This window comes from Pleurodeles waltl, chromosome 7 (genome assembly GCF_031143425.1).
Source record: "Pleurodeles waltl isolate 20211129_DDA chromosome 7, aPleWal1.hap1.20221129, whole genome shotgun sequence".
NCBI lineage: Eukaryota > Metazoa > Chordata > Amphibia > Caudata > Salamandridae > Pleurodeles > Pleurodeles waltl.
The window spans coordinates 551,646,538-551,660,759 of NC_090446.1; the positions used below are offsets into that span (position 1 = coordinate 551,646,538).

At 50.1% G+C, this 14,222-nt stretch overlaps 1 protein-coding gene across 2 annotated transcripts in view; it reads right to left on the reverse strand.

Annotated features, from left to right (window-relative positions):
* LOC138304332 (integrin alpha-M-like) overlaps positions 1-14,222 on the reverse strand; it is a 628,283-nt gene that overhangs the window by 476,425 nt on the left and 137,636 nt on the right. For both annotated transcript variants that reach the window (XM_069244296.1, XM_069244297.1), the window contains exon 4: positions 1,834-1,904. In XM_069244296.1, the coding sequence (XP_069100397.1) occupies positions 1,834-1,904 (71 nt within the window). The remainder of the gene's footprint in view (positions 1-1,833; positions 1,905-14,222) is intronic.

Below are 14,222 nucleotides of genomic sequence, written 5' to 3' on the forward strand. Positions count from 1 at the left end.
AAACAGTACCCCCATGCACTGCATGTTTTGCAGTTGCCAAGGCTTGTTGGAATCCTTCCACAAAGTTCTTCGTGCACCGTGCAGCTCTGGCCCCCAGCACTCCTTCCTGTGATGCAGAGCTTCCAGCAATGTTTCTCTGGCGGCGTGGGACCCTTTGTTGTAGTGCTGCATGGGCCTTGTTTTCCACCTATTTTGTCCCCATGCTGTGGGACTCCTGTGCACACTGCCTGATCTTCTGAGGGCTCTCTGAGATGCTAAGAGTCCCCTCTGACTCCCCCTTCTGGATAGGGTCCACCAGGTCTCTCCTGGTCCCTGCAGTGACATTCTGTGCTCACTGTGAGCGTTGGGTGTGCCAAGGCTTGTTGACGAAATCCAGTGGCACAAACCACACTGCAATCACCCATCCAGCGTGAGACATCTTCTGTACCAACCAGGAACCTGCTTTTGTCTCCTTTGGGTGCAGTAATGACTGTTGCTTTTCACCAGTGGTTCTTCTTTTGCACCTTCATCCATGTTAGCAGGGGCTCCTATTCTCCCTGGTCTCTTCAGTGCTTCTTGCACAGGTCTTCAGGTCCAGGTGTTCCTTCGTTGGTGTCTTCCAGTCTCTTCTGGTTTGGGCAATATCTTCTTTCTCATGTTCTTGTGTGTTCTAGGAAAGTTTCTGTGATTTACTACTGCTTTCCTGGGCTCTGGGGTGGGTTCTATGACTTACCTTTGGTGTTTTCTAATGCTCCCAGTGCCCTTCTACACACTACACTTGCCCAGGTGGGAAACTGACTTTCACATTCCACTTTCTTAGTATATGGTTTGTGTTCCCCCTAGGCTCATTTCTAACTATTGTGATTTGCACTATTTGCACTGCTTTCTAACTGTTTTCACAGCTATTTCTGCACTCTAGTGTATATAATTTGTGTATTACTTACCTCCTAAAGGAGTATAGTCTCTATGGTATTTTTGGCATTTGCATCACCAAAATAAAGTACCTTTATTTTTGTAACACTGAGTATTTTCTGTCATGTGTGTGAGTACTGTTTGACTACAGTGGTATTGCATGAGCTTTGCATGTCTCCTAGTTAGGCCTTGGCTGCTCATCTGCACTACCCCTAGAGAGCCTGGCTCCTAGACACTGTCTACATTTCACTAATAAGGGATAACTGGACCTGTATAAGGTGTAAGTACTTAGATACCCACAACAAACCAGGCCAGCCTCCTACACAGACCTTACAATTAGGTGGTGGTGGCTGTTAGTGGCAACAACTGGCTCAAATTAAGCACTGATTCCCACCCCTTCCCATTATTTGTCATCATGTCGGCATTCGTACCCGGCAGCCTCTGCAAATCTGCTGAAAGGCAGCTTGTAAATTTCACAAGTTGACTCTTCCGATGGTGACACCAAGCTGCTGATTAGATTCGACATATAGAGCCACCTGCCCTGCCATAACCGGCTGGTACTTTATGCTCAGGCCACTTCTTAAAGATACAGTTTACTTTTACACAAAAGAGTATTTGTGCACAACTGGAACTGTTCTTTCAGGACTTTGTCATTCTAGCAACATTATATTTAAGAGAAGATTGGGGGTATGTGTTATTTTTCAATACTGCTTCTTGACAATTCATGCTGTCAGTACTGTTCCAAATACATTTTTTCACAGGGTGAAAGAGGCATTGGCAAAGCCAATAGTTTTTTACACAAAGAATGAAAAAACAGTTTTGTAATTTGGTCACTCAATTTTCAGTGTGATGAACTTTCATGCATTTGCAGTAGGAGGTTAGAATGTTATGATATAACATAGCAAAGCATATCATGACATGAGATAGCATAACATAACTCACCAGCAAGCGGCCCGGTGAGAGCTGAGCAGCAAGAGATAAGCCAAGGTGGATGTCTACTGCTTCTGGCGGCACTGTTGTAAAAGAAAAATCAAAGTGAGACAAAATCACCCTTGATTGGCAATGAACACCCACATGTTGAGGTGGAGCAAGTGACAGTAACTGCACATCCCAACAACAATGCAATAACAATGTTGTCAAGCTAAAGTTTAAAGTTTACTTTTATTATTTTATTGAACTCCATGGAGGTCCACCTAAACCCAGATTTCTTACAAATAAATATATTACAATTGTTAGAAATGGGGTCTCTGGTTGGCAGTCAGTTTGCACTCTGTCCAAGCAGGGACCCTCACTCTAGTCAGGGCAATGGGGATACACACTTAGATAACCCCTGCTCACCCCCTTGGTAGCTTGGCACAAGCAGTCAGGCTTATCTCAAAGGCAATGTGTATAGTACTTGTACCAACACACCCAGCAGTACAGTGAAAATACTACAAAATGGACACTACACCAGTTTTGTAAAATACACAAATAAAGATATGAATATTTAAAGTAAAAGGAGTCTTCTTCATAGAAAACAATGGAAACGTTGTTGTTACACAAAGTACCTGGTTTCCATCAAAAAGAAAGCCGCACGGGCGAGTGTGCATCGGAAAAGTCAGCCATGTGTTGATTACTTACTCACAAGTGAGGCTATGCGTCATTTCTTCTCCTGTTGGGTAGACAATACATCGTTTTTCTCTTCTGCAAGAGAGCGATGCGTCGATTTCCGGACGGTGCAACTCGGATCTGCACAGGTTCACTATGATTTTGATGCCCAGCAATGATACATGTGAAATCCGGCCACACGTCGCTTTTACTGCTGCACTGCAGGTGGTGCGTCAAAATATTCCCTGCACCACTTCCTGTGCGTGGATTTCAGTTATTTTTCTATCAGTGCTACAGGCCCACTAGTAGCATCTGACTTATAGGCACTGTGCACATCTAGTGCACTTTTCTGGGGACTTACTAGTAGATCAAATGTGCCAATTATGGAAAAGCCGATTACACATACATTTTACACAGGGAGCACTTGCACTTTATCAATGGTCAGCAGTGGTAAAGTGCTCAGCGTATCAAAACCAGCAAAAACAAAGTCCAGAACACAGTCAAAACATAGGAATCAGAGGCAAAAAAGACAGGAGAGACCAATCCAAGGATGCCAAGTCTAACAACTGTAACCATATGATAAAACAAGCCATCCCACCCAATATCTAAAATATAAAATAGAAAGACCACACCAGGGGCTCAGGTTGTGCAATGCCTAGGACTTGTGTCCATAGGGGCTTGGTTAGTTTGGTGGTGTGCTGGGAATTGGAGATGGTAAAGTGGATGCTGATGTGGTCGGTGGAGGTGAGTTCCACATACAACTGAAACAATTAAAATCTACTTGATCAACAGCAAACCATCAGGAACACATTCACTTTATACATGTGATATAATGAGGGAGAGCATATGGCAGATCAAATACATAACTGACAGATGTTTTGGTGACAATAAAGTTACCATCATTGATGCGTTGCTACTGCCAGGTTATTAAACAGTAAAAAACAGAGAAACAGGGAAAGGAAGGCATGGTATTCATCCAAGAGACTAATATTCAACTGTTGGAAATGGGGTCTTTGGTAGGCAGTCAGGTTACCCCCTGTCCATGCAAGGACCCTCACTCTAGTCAGGGTAAAAGAGAATCACCCTCAGCTAAACCCCGCTCACCCCCTTGGTAGCTTGGCACGAGCAGACAGGCTTAACTTCAGAGTGCTAGGTGTAAAGTAACTTAGTGAAAACACTACAAAATGACACAACACAGGTTTATAAAAGTAGAAAATATTTATCTAAACAAAACAAGACCAAAACGAAAAAATCCACAATACACAAGTCGTTATCAATAAAAATGTAAAAAAAATCTTCATGTAATTTTAAACACAATGCTAATGCTGTTAGCATGAAAATGTACCTTGGGTGTGTCTAAAACTAAGCCAGCACGGGTGAGTGTGCATCAAAAAGGGCTTGCGATGCGTCAATATTACTCACGAGCGAGACCTTGTGTCGTTTCTCCTTTAGTTGGGTCAGCGTGTATCGTTTCTTAACTCCGCAGGAGAGTGATGTGTTGATCCGGTCAGCACTCTCGGGTCCGGGCAGGCCTTGCTTCGTTTTTACACGCCCAACGGTATTTGCGCCAGAAATCCAGCCGCACGATGATCCAAAAACCACACTGACCGGGTTGCGATCTCACCACCCTCCTTCAGCGATGCTGCATGTCGTTTCTCCAGCCACGGGGGTTGATCTTCCAGTCGCGTTGCAGGCGAGCGTCTATTTTCAGCTGCAAAGCCGGCAGCCCATCGATTCTTCAGCCGCAGATAGGAGTCACCTCGATCTTTTCCCCGCACGGTGGTCGCTGCGTGGATTTCTCGCTCTTGTCCTGCCAGCTTCTCCTTTCAGGGCCTCAGGAACTGGATGTGCACCACATGGCAGAGGAGAAGTCTCAGCAGAGGCTCCAGGTGCTGGCAAAGAAAAGTATTTGCTGTCCTTGAGACTTCAATAACAGGAGGCAAGATCTAAACCAAGCATTTGGAAAGTTCTTCACATGATGGAAGGCACACAAAGTCCAGTCTTTGTCCTTTAGCACAGGCAGAAGCAGCAACTGTAGGAAAGCTCCACAAAGCACAGTCACAGGCAGAGCAGCTCTTCTTCCTCAACTCTTCAGCTTTTCTCCAGGCAGAGGTTCCTCTTGATTTCCAGAAGTGTTCTAAAGCCTGTGGTTTTGGGTGCCCTTCTTATACCGATTTTGCCCTTTGAAGTAGGCCTACTTCAAAGGAAATTCTCTCTTGATTGTGAAATCCTGCCTTGCCCAGGCCAGGCCCCAGACACACACCAGTGGGTTAGAGACTGCATTTTGTGAGGGCATGCACAGCCCTTTCAGGTGTAAGTGACCACTCCTCCCCTCCCTCATAGCACAGATGGGCCATCAGGAAATGCAGACTACACCCCAGCTCCCTTTGTGTAACTGACTATTGAGAGGTGCAACCAGCCCAACTGTCAAACTGACCCAGACAGGGAATCCACAAAGAGGCAGAGTCACAGAAATGGTATAAGCAAGAAAATGCTCACTTTCTAAAAGTGGCATTTTCAAACACACAATCTTAAAATCAACTGTACTAAAGGATGCATTTTTAAACTGTGAGCTCAGAGACCCCAAACTCCACATGTCTAGCTGCTCCCAAAGAGAATCTACACTTTCATCATATTTAAAGGTAGCCCATATGTAGCCCATATGTTAACCTTTGAGAGGGAGGGGACTTGCAACAGTGAAAAACGAATTTTGCAGTATTTCACTGTCAGAACATATAAAACACATTACTATATGTCCAACCTTAACCATACACTGAGGCTACCTAGGGCCTACCTTAGGGGTGCCTTACATGTAATAAAAGGGAAGGTTTAGGCCTGGCAAGTAGGTACCCTTGCCAAGTCGAATTTAGAGTTTAAAACTGCACACACAGACACTGCAGTGGCAGGTCTGAGCCATGTTTACAGAGCTACTAAAGTGGGTGGCACAACTAGTGCTCCAGGCCCACTAGTAGCATTTGATTTACAAGCCCTGGGCATCTCTAGTGCACTGTACGAGGGAATTACTAGCAATTCAAATATGCCAATCATGGATGAACCAATTACATACACATTTTGCATAGGAGCAGTTGCACTTTAGCACTGGTTAGCAGTGGTAAAGTGCCCAGAGTAACACAAACAGCAGAAACAGAGTCCAGCACACATCAACAACTTGGGAAACAGAGGCAAAAAGCTGAGGGAGACCACGGCAAGGATGAAAAGTCTAACATTAACTTTTCCCTTTCCTTCTCCAAGTAGTTGGCAATACAGGAGGTAACAAACCTGGCAGACTAAAATCAAACCCTCAGTTCAGCTCTGCCCTTGTTCATGCTTCAAGGAGTTTGTACAAACACTCACTACTAATATAATGCACATCATCAATCAATATCTCACCAAGCTGAAAGTGCGGAAATGCTTAATGCAACTGTAGTAACTCCACTTCTGGGAAAAGCAATGGCCAACCTTGAAGACTGAGCTGATTACAAACAGATTCAGAATCTCCCCAAATATAGCATATCCTTAAAAGGGAAGTCATAAGACAAGTACAGACATTTTTAGAATAGAACATGCTATTCAACAACCACCAACTAGGATTCAGAAACACAAAAACAATGGAAGCTGTATGATCCAACAGCATAGCAGGTCTCCTCATCACAGTAGATGAAGAAAATCAGGCAGCATAAAGTTACCTTGACCGATCAACAGAATACACAAGAGAAGACCATCGCATTTACTTAAATGACTAAATAAGTGGACTCGAATCAAAGACAAGTCAACAGTCATCTAGGCCCTCATTACAACCCTGGTATTAAAGGCTGCTGACGGCCGTGCTGACGGCCGCCAATATACTGTGGCGGAAATCCACTACAGGTATTATGACCCACATCTAGAAATCCGCCACAATACAGACACCCAGACAAGTCCGGCACACCAAAGGTCAGTGATAAACTGGCGATACCAAAACCCACACCGTTACGCCAACCAAAATATGCCCACACTTCCACAACCCACGAATCAATGCGGCGGTCTTTCAACTGCGGTAATCCATTGGCGGTACACACCGCTGGGTTCAAAATACACACACACTTACAAAACACAGCCACATTGGACATTTCAAACTGCACACACCTGACACACATACACACACCACACCCACACACTCACACCACTATAAAACACACACCCACATTACCCGCAACTCCTTACAACAACATTTTTGGAAGAAGCAGAGAGAGAGAATAGCAAAGACAACACCAGCATCCAGAGGCACACAACACCATCACTCATACACCATCTGCGCACCTCAAAGAACACACCCCAACACGTCACCCCACACATCACATCAACCATCACCTCACACATCACCCACACCACATCATGGCACCTCAAAGACACCCCAGGTTTTCTGAGGAGGAGCTCAGGGTTATGGTGGAGGAAATCATTCGGGTAGAGCCACCGCTATTCGGATCACAGGTGCAGCAGACATCCATTGCAAGGAAGATGGAGCTATGGCGGAGATTTGTCGACAGGGTCAACGCAGTGGGACAGCACCCAAGAACACAGGATGACATCAGGAAGAGGTGGAACGACCTACGGGGAAAGGTGCTTTCCGTGGTATCCAGACACCAGGTAGCAGTACAGAGGACTGGCGGTGGACCCCCTCCTCCTCCCCCACAACCAACAACATCTGAGGAGCAAGTCTTGGCGACCATGCATCCTGAGGGCCTCGCAGGAGTAGCAGGAGGACTGGACACTGGTAAGTCAAAGCTTTACGACTATATCCCCCACCCTCCCTGCATGCCATCACAAACACCTACCCCTACCCTCACACCCATCACCCCAACACCTCACAGATACCCCACTGTCACAACCCACACATTCCAATACCAAGCCCTGCATGTCACAACAGTACATGGACACCCTTCACAGACCTGCATGGACACCCATCACCAAAGCATGTCCAGTAGAGAGACTCAGCCAGGGCACACAACCACCACTCACACAAGGGCCAAGGCGATAATGCAAGCACAGGAATAGAGGGAAACTCACCCATTGCACAAGATGGCACACACAGATACAATAACTATGCATTTACACCCCAACAAGACCCCTACCCAACGTCACCGGAAAGGAGGTGCCAGAAATATCCAGTCCCACCACAGAAAAGACTCACAGTGATGACAGCAGCTCTGCACGCCTGGATCAAGATGACAAGCCCGGCCCATCAGGGACCTCTGGATATTTGGTTCCCCTGCCACAGTACCAAACCACCACTGAATCTCCCCCCTCAGGAAACACCACCACAGCACACACCCAGGGGGCCATGCCACTGTCCCCAGGACACGTCAATCAGCAGGGTGTCTACCACTACAGGGACCCCAGGCAAACTCACTAACCCAGGACGATCAGGGACCTGGGGTCAGTGGCAGTGGGCACACGGTTCAGGGGACAGAAGCAGAGGATAACTGGGAAGCTGGGAGGACTGCTGTGAGACAGGGGGAGGACAGGCCCAGGGAACACACTCTCCACGAGGCACTCTCCAACATCATGGGAGCATACCACCATTCCCAGGAGACCATGGTCACGGTACTGGCCAAGTTTCAGGAGACCCAGCAGCTGCAGAAGGAACAGTACCTGGGGATCAGGGAGGACTTGAAGTCCATTAACACCACCCTGGTCACCATAGCAGGGGTGCTGGCAGACATGACCAACACCATGAGGGAGACTGTGGCATACACCCGAACCACTGACACCAGGCAGAATGATGAACACTCCTCCACGTCCGCCGGCGTTAGTGGTCAGGAGGTCCCGCTACAGGACCAACAGGCCACCAGCACCCCACCCCCTGCAGAAGGAGAACCACCCCACAAACGGTCCCTGCAATTCAAGCACAAGACAGAGAACATTGCCAAGACCCCCGCCAGGAATTAAGACTCTCCTGATTGTCACCCTTCTATCCCACTATGTCACCCTGACCACCTTGAACTGCCATTGCTCCACTTCCTATGCCCCCTTGGACAACGCACCTGTGATAAAAAGAGACTGGACTCTACAATGGATATTCCTCCACCATCACGCCAGCCCACTGCACATCCCTCTCCACTTATTACCATTTAAATAAACACCCTTGAATCACAAAACAATCTGGAGTCAGTCTGTACTTTCACAAATGTGTTATTACAACCTCTTTGACAAATATCAATGTTAATGTTAATGTTCATTTGCACATACCAAAGTATGATAGTTGTTGGGCAGCAGTGAACATAGCAGAAGGCAGAATGTGGTACCCAGATCTGTGAAAAGAAAAGCCAAAGTGAACTGTCAGGGTCCATACACAGAAGTAAAAAGGCAGACTTATACAATGTCCTACAGTAGTCTGATATGAGAGGAGCAGTGCCAGTCTCTTACCTGTGTCTCACTGGAAGTATTGCATGATGATGTTGTTTCATTTGTCAATGTCTTCTTCTTCTGCCTCCTCTTCTTCACTGTCCACAGGCTCCACAGCTGCCACAAGACCAACATCAGGCCCATCCTCCTGCAGAAAAGGCACATGGCGTCGCAAAGCCAGGTTGTGCAACATACAGCAGGCCACGATTATCTGGCACACCTTCTCCAGTGAGTAGTATAGGGAGCCACCTGTTAAATGGATGCACCGGAATCTGGCCTTCAGGAGGCCGAAAGTCCGCTCTATACCCCTCCTAGTTCGCCCATGTGCCTCATTGTAGCGTTCCTCTGCCCTTGGGGTCAGTAGCCATGACAGGTTGGGGTAACCAGAGTCACCTGCAAATGTCGAGGGATATCTGTTAGACATACACCAACCCTTAGGGACTATCCCATACCCAGACACCTATTCATACTCTGTGGGGACCTTGGGCTCACCTATTAGCCACACACAGTGCCTCTGGAGTTGGCCCATCACATAAGGGATGCTGCTATTCCTCAAAATGTAAGCGTCATGCACAGAGCCAGGACACTTGGCATTCACATGAGAGATGTACTGGTCTGCCAAACACACCATCTGCACAGTCATGGAATGGTAGCTTTTACAATTTCTGTACACCTGTTCATTCCTGCGGTGGGGACAAATGCCACATGTGTACCATCAGTGGCACCAATGATGTTGGGGATATGTCCCAGGGCATAGAAGTCACCTTTCACTGTGGGCAAATCCTCCACCTGGGGGAATACGATGTAGCTGTGCACGTGTTTCAGCAGGGCAGACAACACTCTGGTCAACACGCTAGAGAACATTGGCTGTGACATCCCTGATGCCATGGCCACTGTTGTTTGAAAGGAACCACTGGCCAGGAAATGGAGCACTGACAGGACTTGTACTAGAGGGGGGATTCCTGTGGGATGCCGGATAGCTGACATCAAGTCAGGCTCCAATTGGGCACACAGTTTTTGGATTGTGGCACGATCAAGTCTGTAGGTGATAATGATGTGTTTGTCTTCCATTGTCGACAGGTCCACCAGGGGTCTGTACACCGGAGGATGATGCCATCTCATCATCTGCCCCAGAGGATGTGCCCTATGGAGGAGAATGGTGAGCAGAGGGTCATGTACCACATAGGTTGCACAAGGGTGTTTTGCACTAATGTGATTTAATCGGTGTGTGGCGCTGTCTGTCCGTATTCCTGCCTAAATGTGCTGTGATGCAGTTAGGTGCCCTGCCATGTGCCCCCCTGAAATGGCGGCAGCCTGACCTGTAAGATGGGACAAGGGGAAATTAGGTAACTGTGCTGGCGTTGTGCAGTGTCGTGGTAGGGGGTCGAAGACCACCGCGCAATCCAGCATTGGTTATCATTGGGGCCTATGGGTTCCAGGAGCCAATGACAATGTATGCCGGCAGTGACGCTATGCACCGCCGTGGATGTGACCGCCATTTTCTATCTGTTCACTCAATTGATACCTGACCTTCAACAGGAGAGGACCTACACTGCAAGTGTTGCTGTGACCTCAGTCTGGAAGTGACGATGGCTACAGTGTCTGGGCAAAAGGGCCCCTGCCTTCACCGCAGAGGAGTTGGACAAATTGGTGGATGGGGTCCTCCCCCAGTACACGCTACTCTACGGTCCTCCTGACAAACAGGTGAGTACACTGTGAGCATGATGGATGGGACATGAATGGATGGAGTGGTCTGGATGGAAGATACATGTTGTGGGGGAAGCTGTGGCCTGCATGTGAGGATGGTCAGTGTATGTGTTTCAGGGCATGGGTGGGAACTGGTGGCCAATGAGTAAGAAGAACCGGACGGGGGAGTAAGTTCCATTCTTACTTTACCTTTCCTCTAGGTCAGCACCCACCAGAAGCGTATTTGGCATGCGATTGCCAAGGAAGTGCAGACCCTGGGGGTCTATCATAAGCGGAGAACCCACTGCCGCATGAGATGGGAGGACCTGTGCCGCTGGAGCAAGAAGACGGCGGAGGCCCAGCTGGGGATGGCCTCCCAACGTGGAAGGGATGCCCATCGCACCATGACCCCCTGATGTCACGGATCATGGCGATGGCATATCCAGAGATGGATGGGTGCTTGAGGGCATCACAGCAGCCACAAGGGGGTGAGTACAGTGTCATTCAGCAGACTCTGCTCGCTTTATGAGGTGTCTGGGTGGGGAATATGGGCTGTGGGATCCCCTAGGCCAGGGCAAACGTGGTAGGGTAGGTCCCTTGTTAGGCAGGCTCTGTGCCACTTCAACCCCAATAGTGGTAGTGGCCATCTACAATTAGTCAGGCTCCTGTGGGTTCCAGGTGTGCAGCAAATGGGGTTAGGCACAGTCCCCCATGGGTAGGTGATTTTCCTAAGAACTGTTAGTGCATGGGCTAGTTCATAGGGCTGCTCCCTGTGTCTTCTGTCCGCCAACGGTAGTGGTGTTGCTGGCATTGACCATGTGTCTCCTCTGTCTTCCCCCCCCCTTTTTGTTTTGTCACCCTGTCCTTGTGTGCAATAGCATCATCTAGCGCTGGAGCAGTGGCACCAGAGCAGGAGGGAGCTGCAACCCACATGACCCAGGAGGGTGAATATACGGACTCTGAAGGCACCAGTGGGACGGAGGGCGAGGGGAGCTCCACGACGGGGACAGGAGGAGACACCAGCGACAGCGACTCCTCCTCTGATGGGAGCTCCCTTGCAGTGGCGGGCACATCTGTGCTCACCAGCCGCCACTCCCCCTACCAGCACCGCCCTCCCAGCAGCCCCTCAGTGTGTTTTCCGTGTCCACTCACCCAGGAGGGTGGGCATTTCCTTCACCCCAGGCACCTCAGGCCCTGCCCCAGTCAGCCCTGCTGCCCTCAGTGAGTAGGCTATTGACCTCCTGAGATCCCTCACTGTTGGGCAGTCAACCATTCTGAATGCCATCCAGGGTGTAGAGAGGCATTTGTAGCAAGCAAATGCATACCTGGAGGGCATTCATTCTGGCGTGGCAGCCCAACAGAGACCATTTCAGGCTCTGGCCTCTGCACTGATGGCAGCCATTGTCCTGTGTCCAGCCTCCCCCCTCCAACCTCCACTACCCAGGCCCAATCCCCTCTACCTCAGCCTATCCCAAGCACACCATCAGACCAGCATGCACACACATCAACACACAAAAGTGTGTCAGGCAAACATAAGCACCACACATCCCACAGGCACTCACACAAGCACCATCCCCATGCAGACACACCAACATCCACTACCTCTACTGTGTCCCCGTCCTCCACCTCCCTCCCAGGCTCGTCTCCACTCACACCTGCATGCACTACATCCTCAGCCACTACCTCCATCACCAGCACGCCCATCACCACACACTGCTCGCATGCGATCACCACCCCCACTACCATTCACACGTCCCCTGTGTCCTCTCCCATTGTGTCTGTGAGCCCTCCTCTCAAAGTACACAAACGCCGGCACACACCCACTCAACAGCCATCCACCTCACAACAGCCTCCAACCCATGCACCTTCACCCAAACTCAGCAGACGTACACCTCCTACAACCACTACCTCTTCCTCCACTCCCAAACACCCTCCATCTTCCCGTCCCAATGTGTCTAAGAAACTTTTCCTGGCTAGCATTGACCTCTTCCCTACACCTCCCCTCCCCCGTCCTTCCCCTAGGGCCAGGTTGTCTAGAGCCCTGACCAGCACCTCAGCCACCAAATCATTGTCCAGTGTGGTCCATGCAAGTCCGGGAACATCGAAGGGGGCACCTATCAGGGCTGCCAGTGTGCCACCTAGTGAAGCCAAGGACCACCCTATTCCGCCACCTGCCAAGGTAGAGAAAGGGTCAGCATGCAGAAGAGAAAAGCCACACCACCAACCCAGCAAGGCCTCTTCCAGAACCAAAGAGGACAGTGCCAAGGTCCCAGCAGCGACTTCCAAGGTGGGGAAGGGACACAAGAGCAAAGGGAAGTCAGCTCAGGGCACGGAGCCTCCAGGTGAGGGACTGGTCTCACCCCTTTCGCAAGACAGCCCAGCAACCTGTACTGCGGTGGGCACCACCGCAGTGACCGCCAACTGCACCGCCACCTGCACCGCCACCTGCACCACCACCTGCACCGCCACCTGCACCACCACCTGCACCGCCATCTGCACCGCCACCTGCACAGCAGCTGCCTCAACTACAGTCACCAGCATCATCCCCCGTGGGCAGGCTTCTGAGGCTGCAGGAGATTGCCTGGTGTCTCCCTCCACAAATGCAGACACCTGCACCACTGGCAGCATCTCCGCCATAGCCACCGCCACCTGCCCTGCAACGTGCCCAGCCAGTGCCACTACAGCGGACATCAGCAGCATCCCCAGTGGGCAGGCATCCGAGGCTGCAGGAGACGGCCTGGACCCTGCACACATTACATGAGGCACCAGCGCTGGCACTTCCAGCAGTTTGCAGCCTTAGTCGTCGCAAGGAGGAGTGTGGCTCTGCCTCCATGGGGTATCATGCTACTTGTTACCGGTAAATCTCGTGGCTCAGACACCCATGTGAGGGAATCGGAACTGCCACACCGCTGGTGCAGCATCACTGGGTACCATGCCCCCTCCAGAACCAGTGGAGAACAGCATCTACTACCCCAGTCCTTGGCAGGAAGAAGCACTCTGGGCACCAGGCCCCCTCCCGAACCAGTGGAGAACAGCATCCACTACCCCAGTCTGTGGCAGGATGAAGCACTCTGGCAAGAGGCCCCCTCCAGAAACAGTGGGGAACAGCATCCACTACCCCAGTCCTTGGCAGGATGAAGCACTCTGGGCACCAGGCCCTCTCCAGAACCAGTGGAGAACAGCATCTGCTAGAGAGACTGTGGCTTTGCACTCCCCAGGACCAAGCAGTGGGCAACCCACCCACTTGAGAGACTTCAGAAACTGTGGCTTTGCACTCCCCAGGACCAAGCAGTGGGCAACCCACCCACTTGTGAGACTTGAGAGACTGTGGCTTTCCACTCCCCAGGACCAGGCAGTGGGCAACCCACCCACTTGAGAGACTGTGGCTTTGCACTCCCCAGCACCAAGCAGTGGGCAACCCACCCACTTGAGAGACTTTGGCTTTGCATTCCCCAGGACCAAGCAGTGGGTATGGAGCCCCCTCGAGGAGCAGTGGTGTCGTCCCATCATCCGACTGAGGTGTCCCCCCCTTCCCCCTGAGGTGCCTGTGTTTTTTTTTAACCTAATGCCCCTGCAGTGTTCTGTCCGTTTTGAGGCAGGTGTCATGTGTGGGCTTCACCCATGCTTTTTGGGACCACTGGTCCATGGACATTTATTGGGACAGTGCACAGACT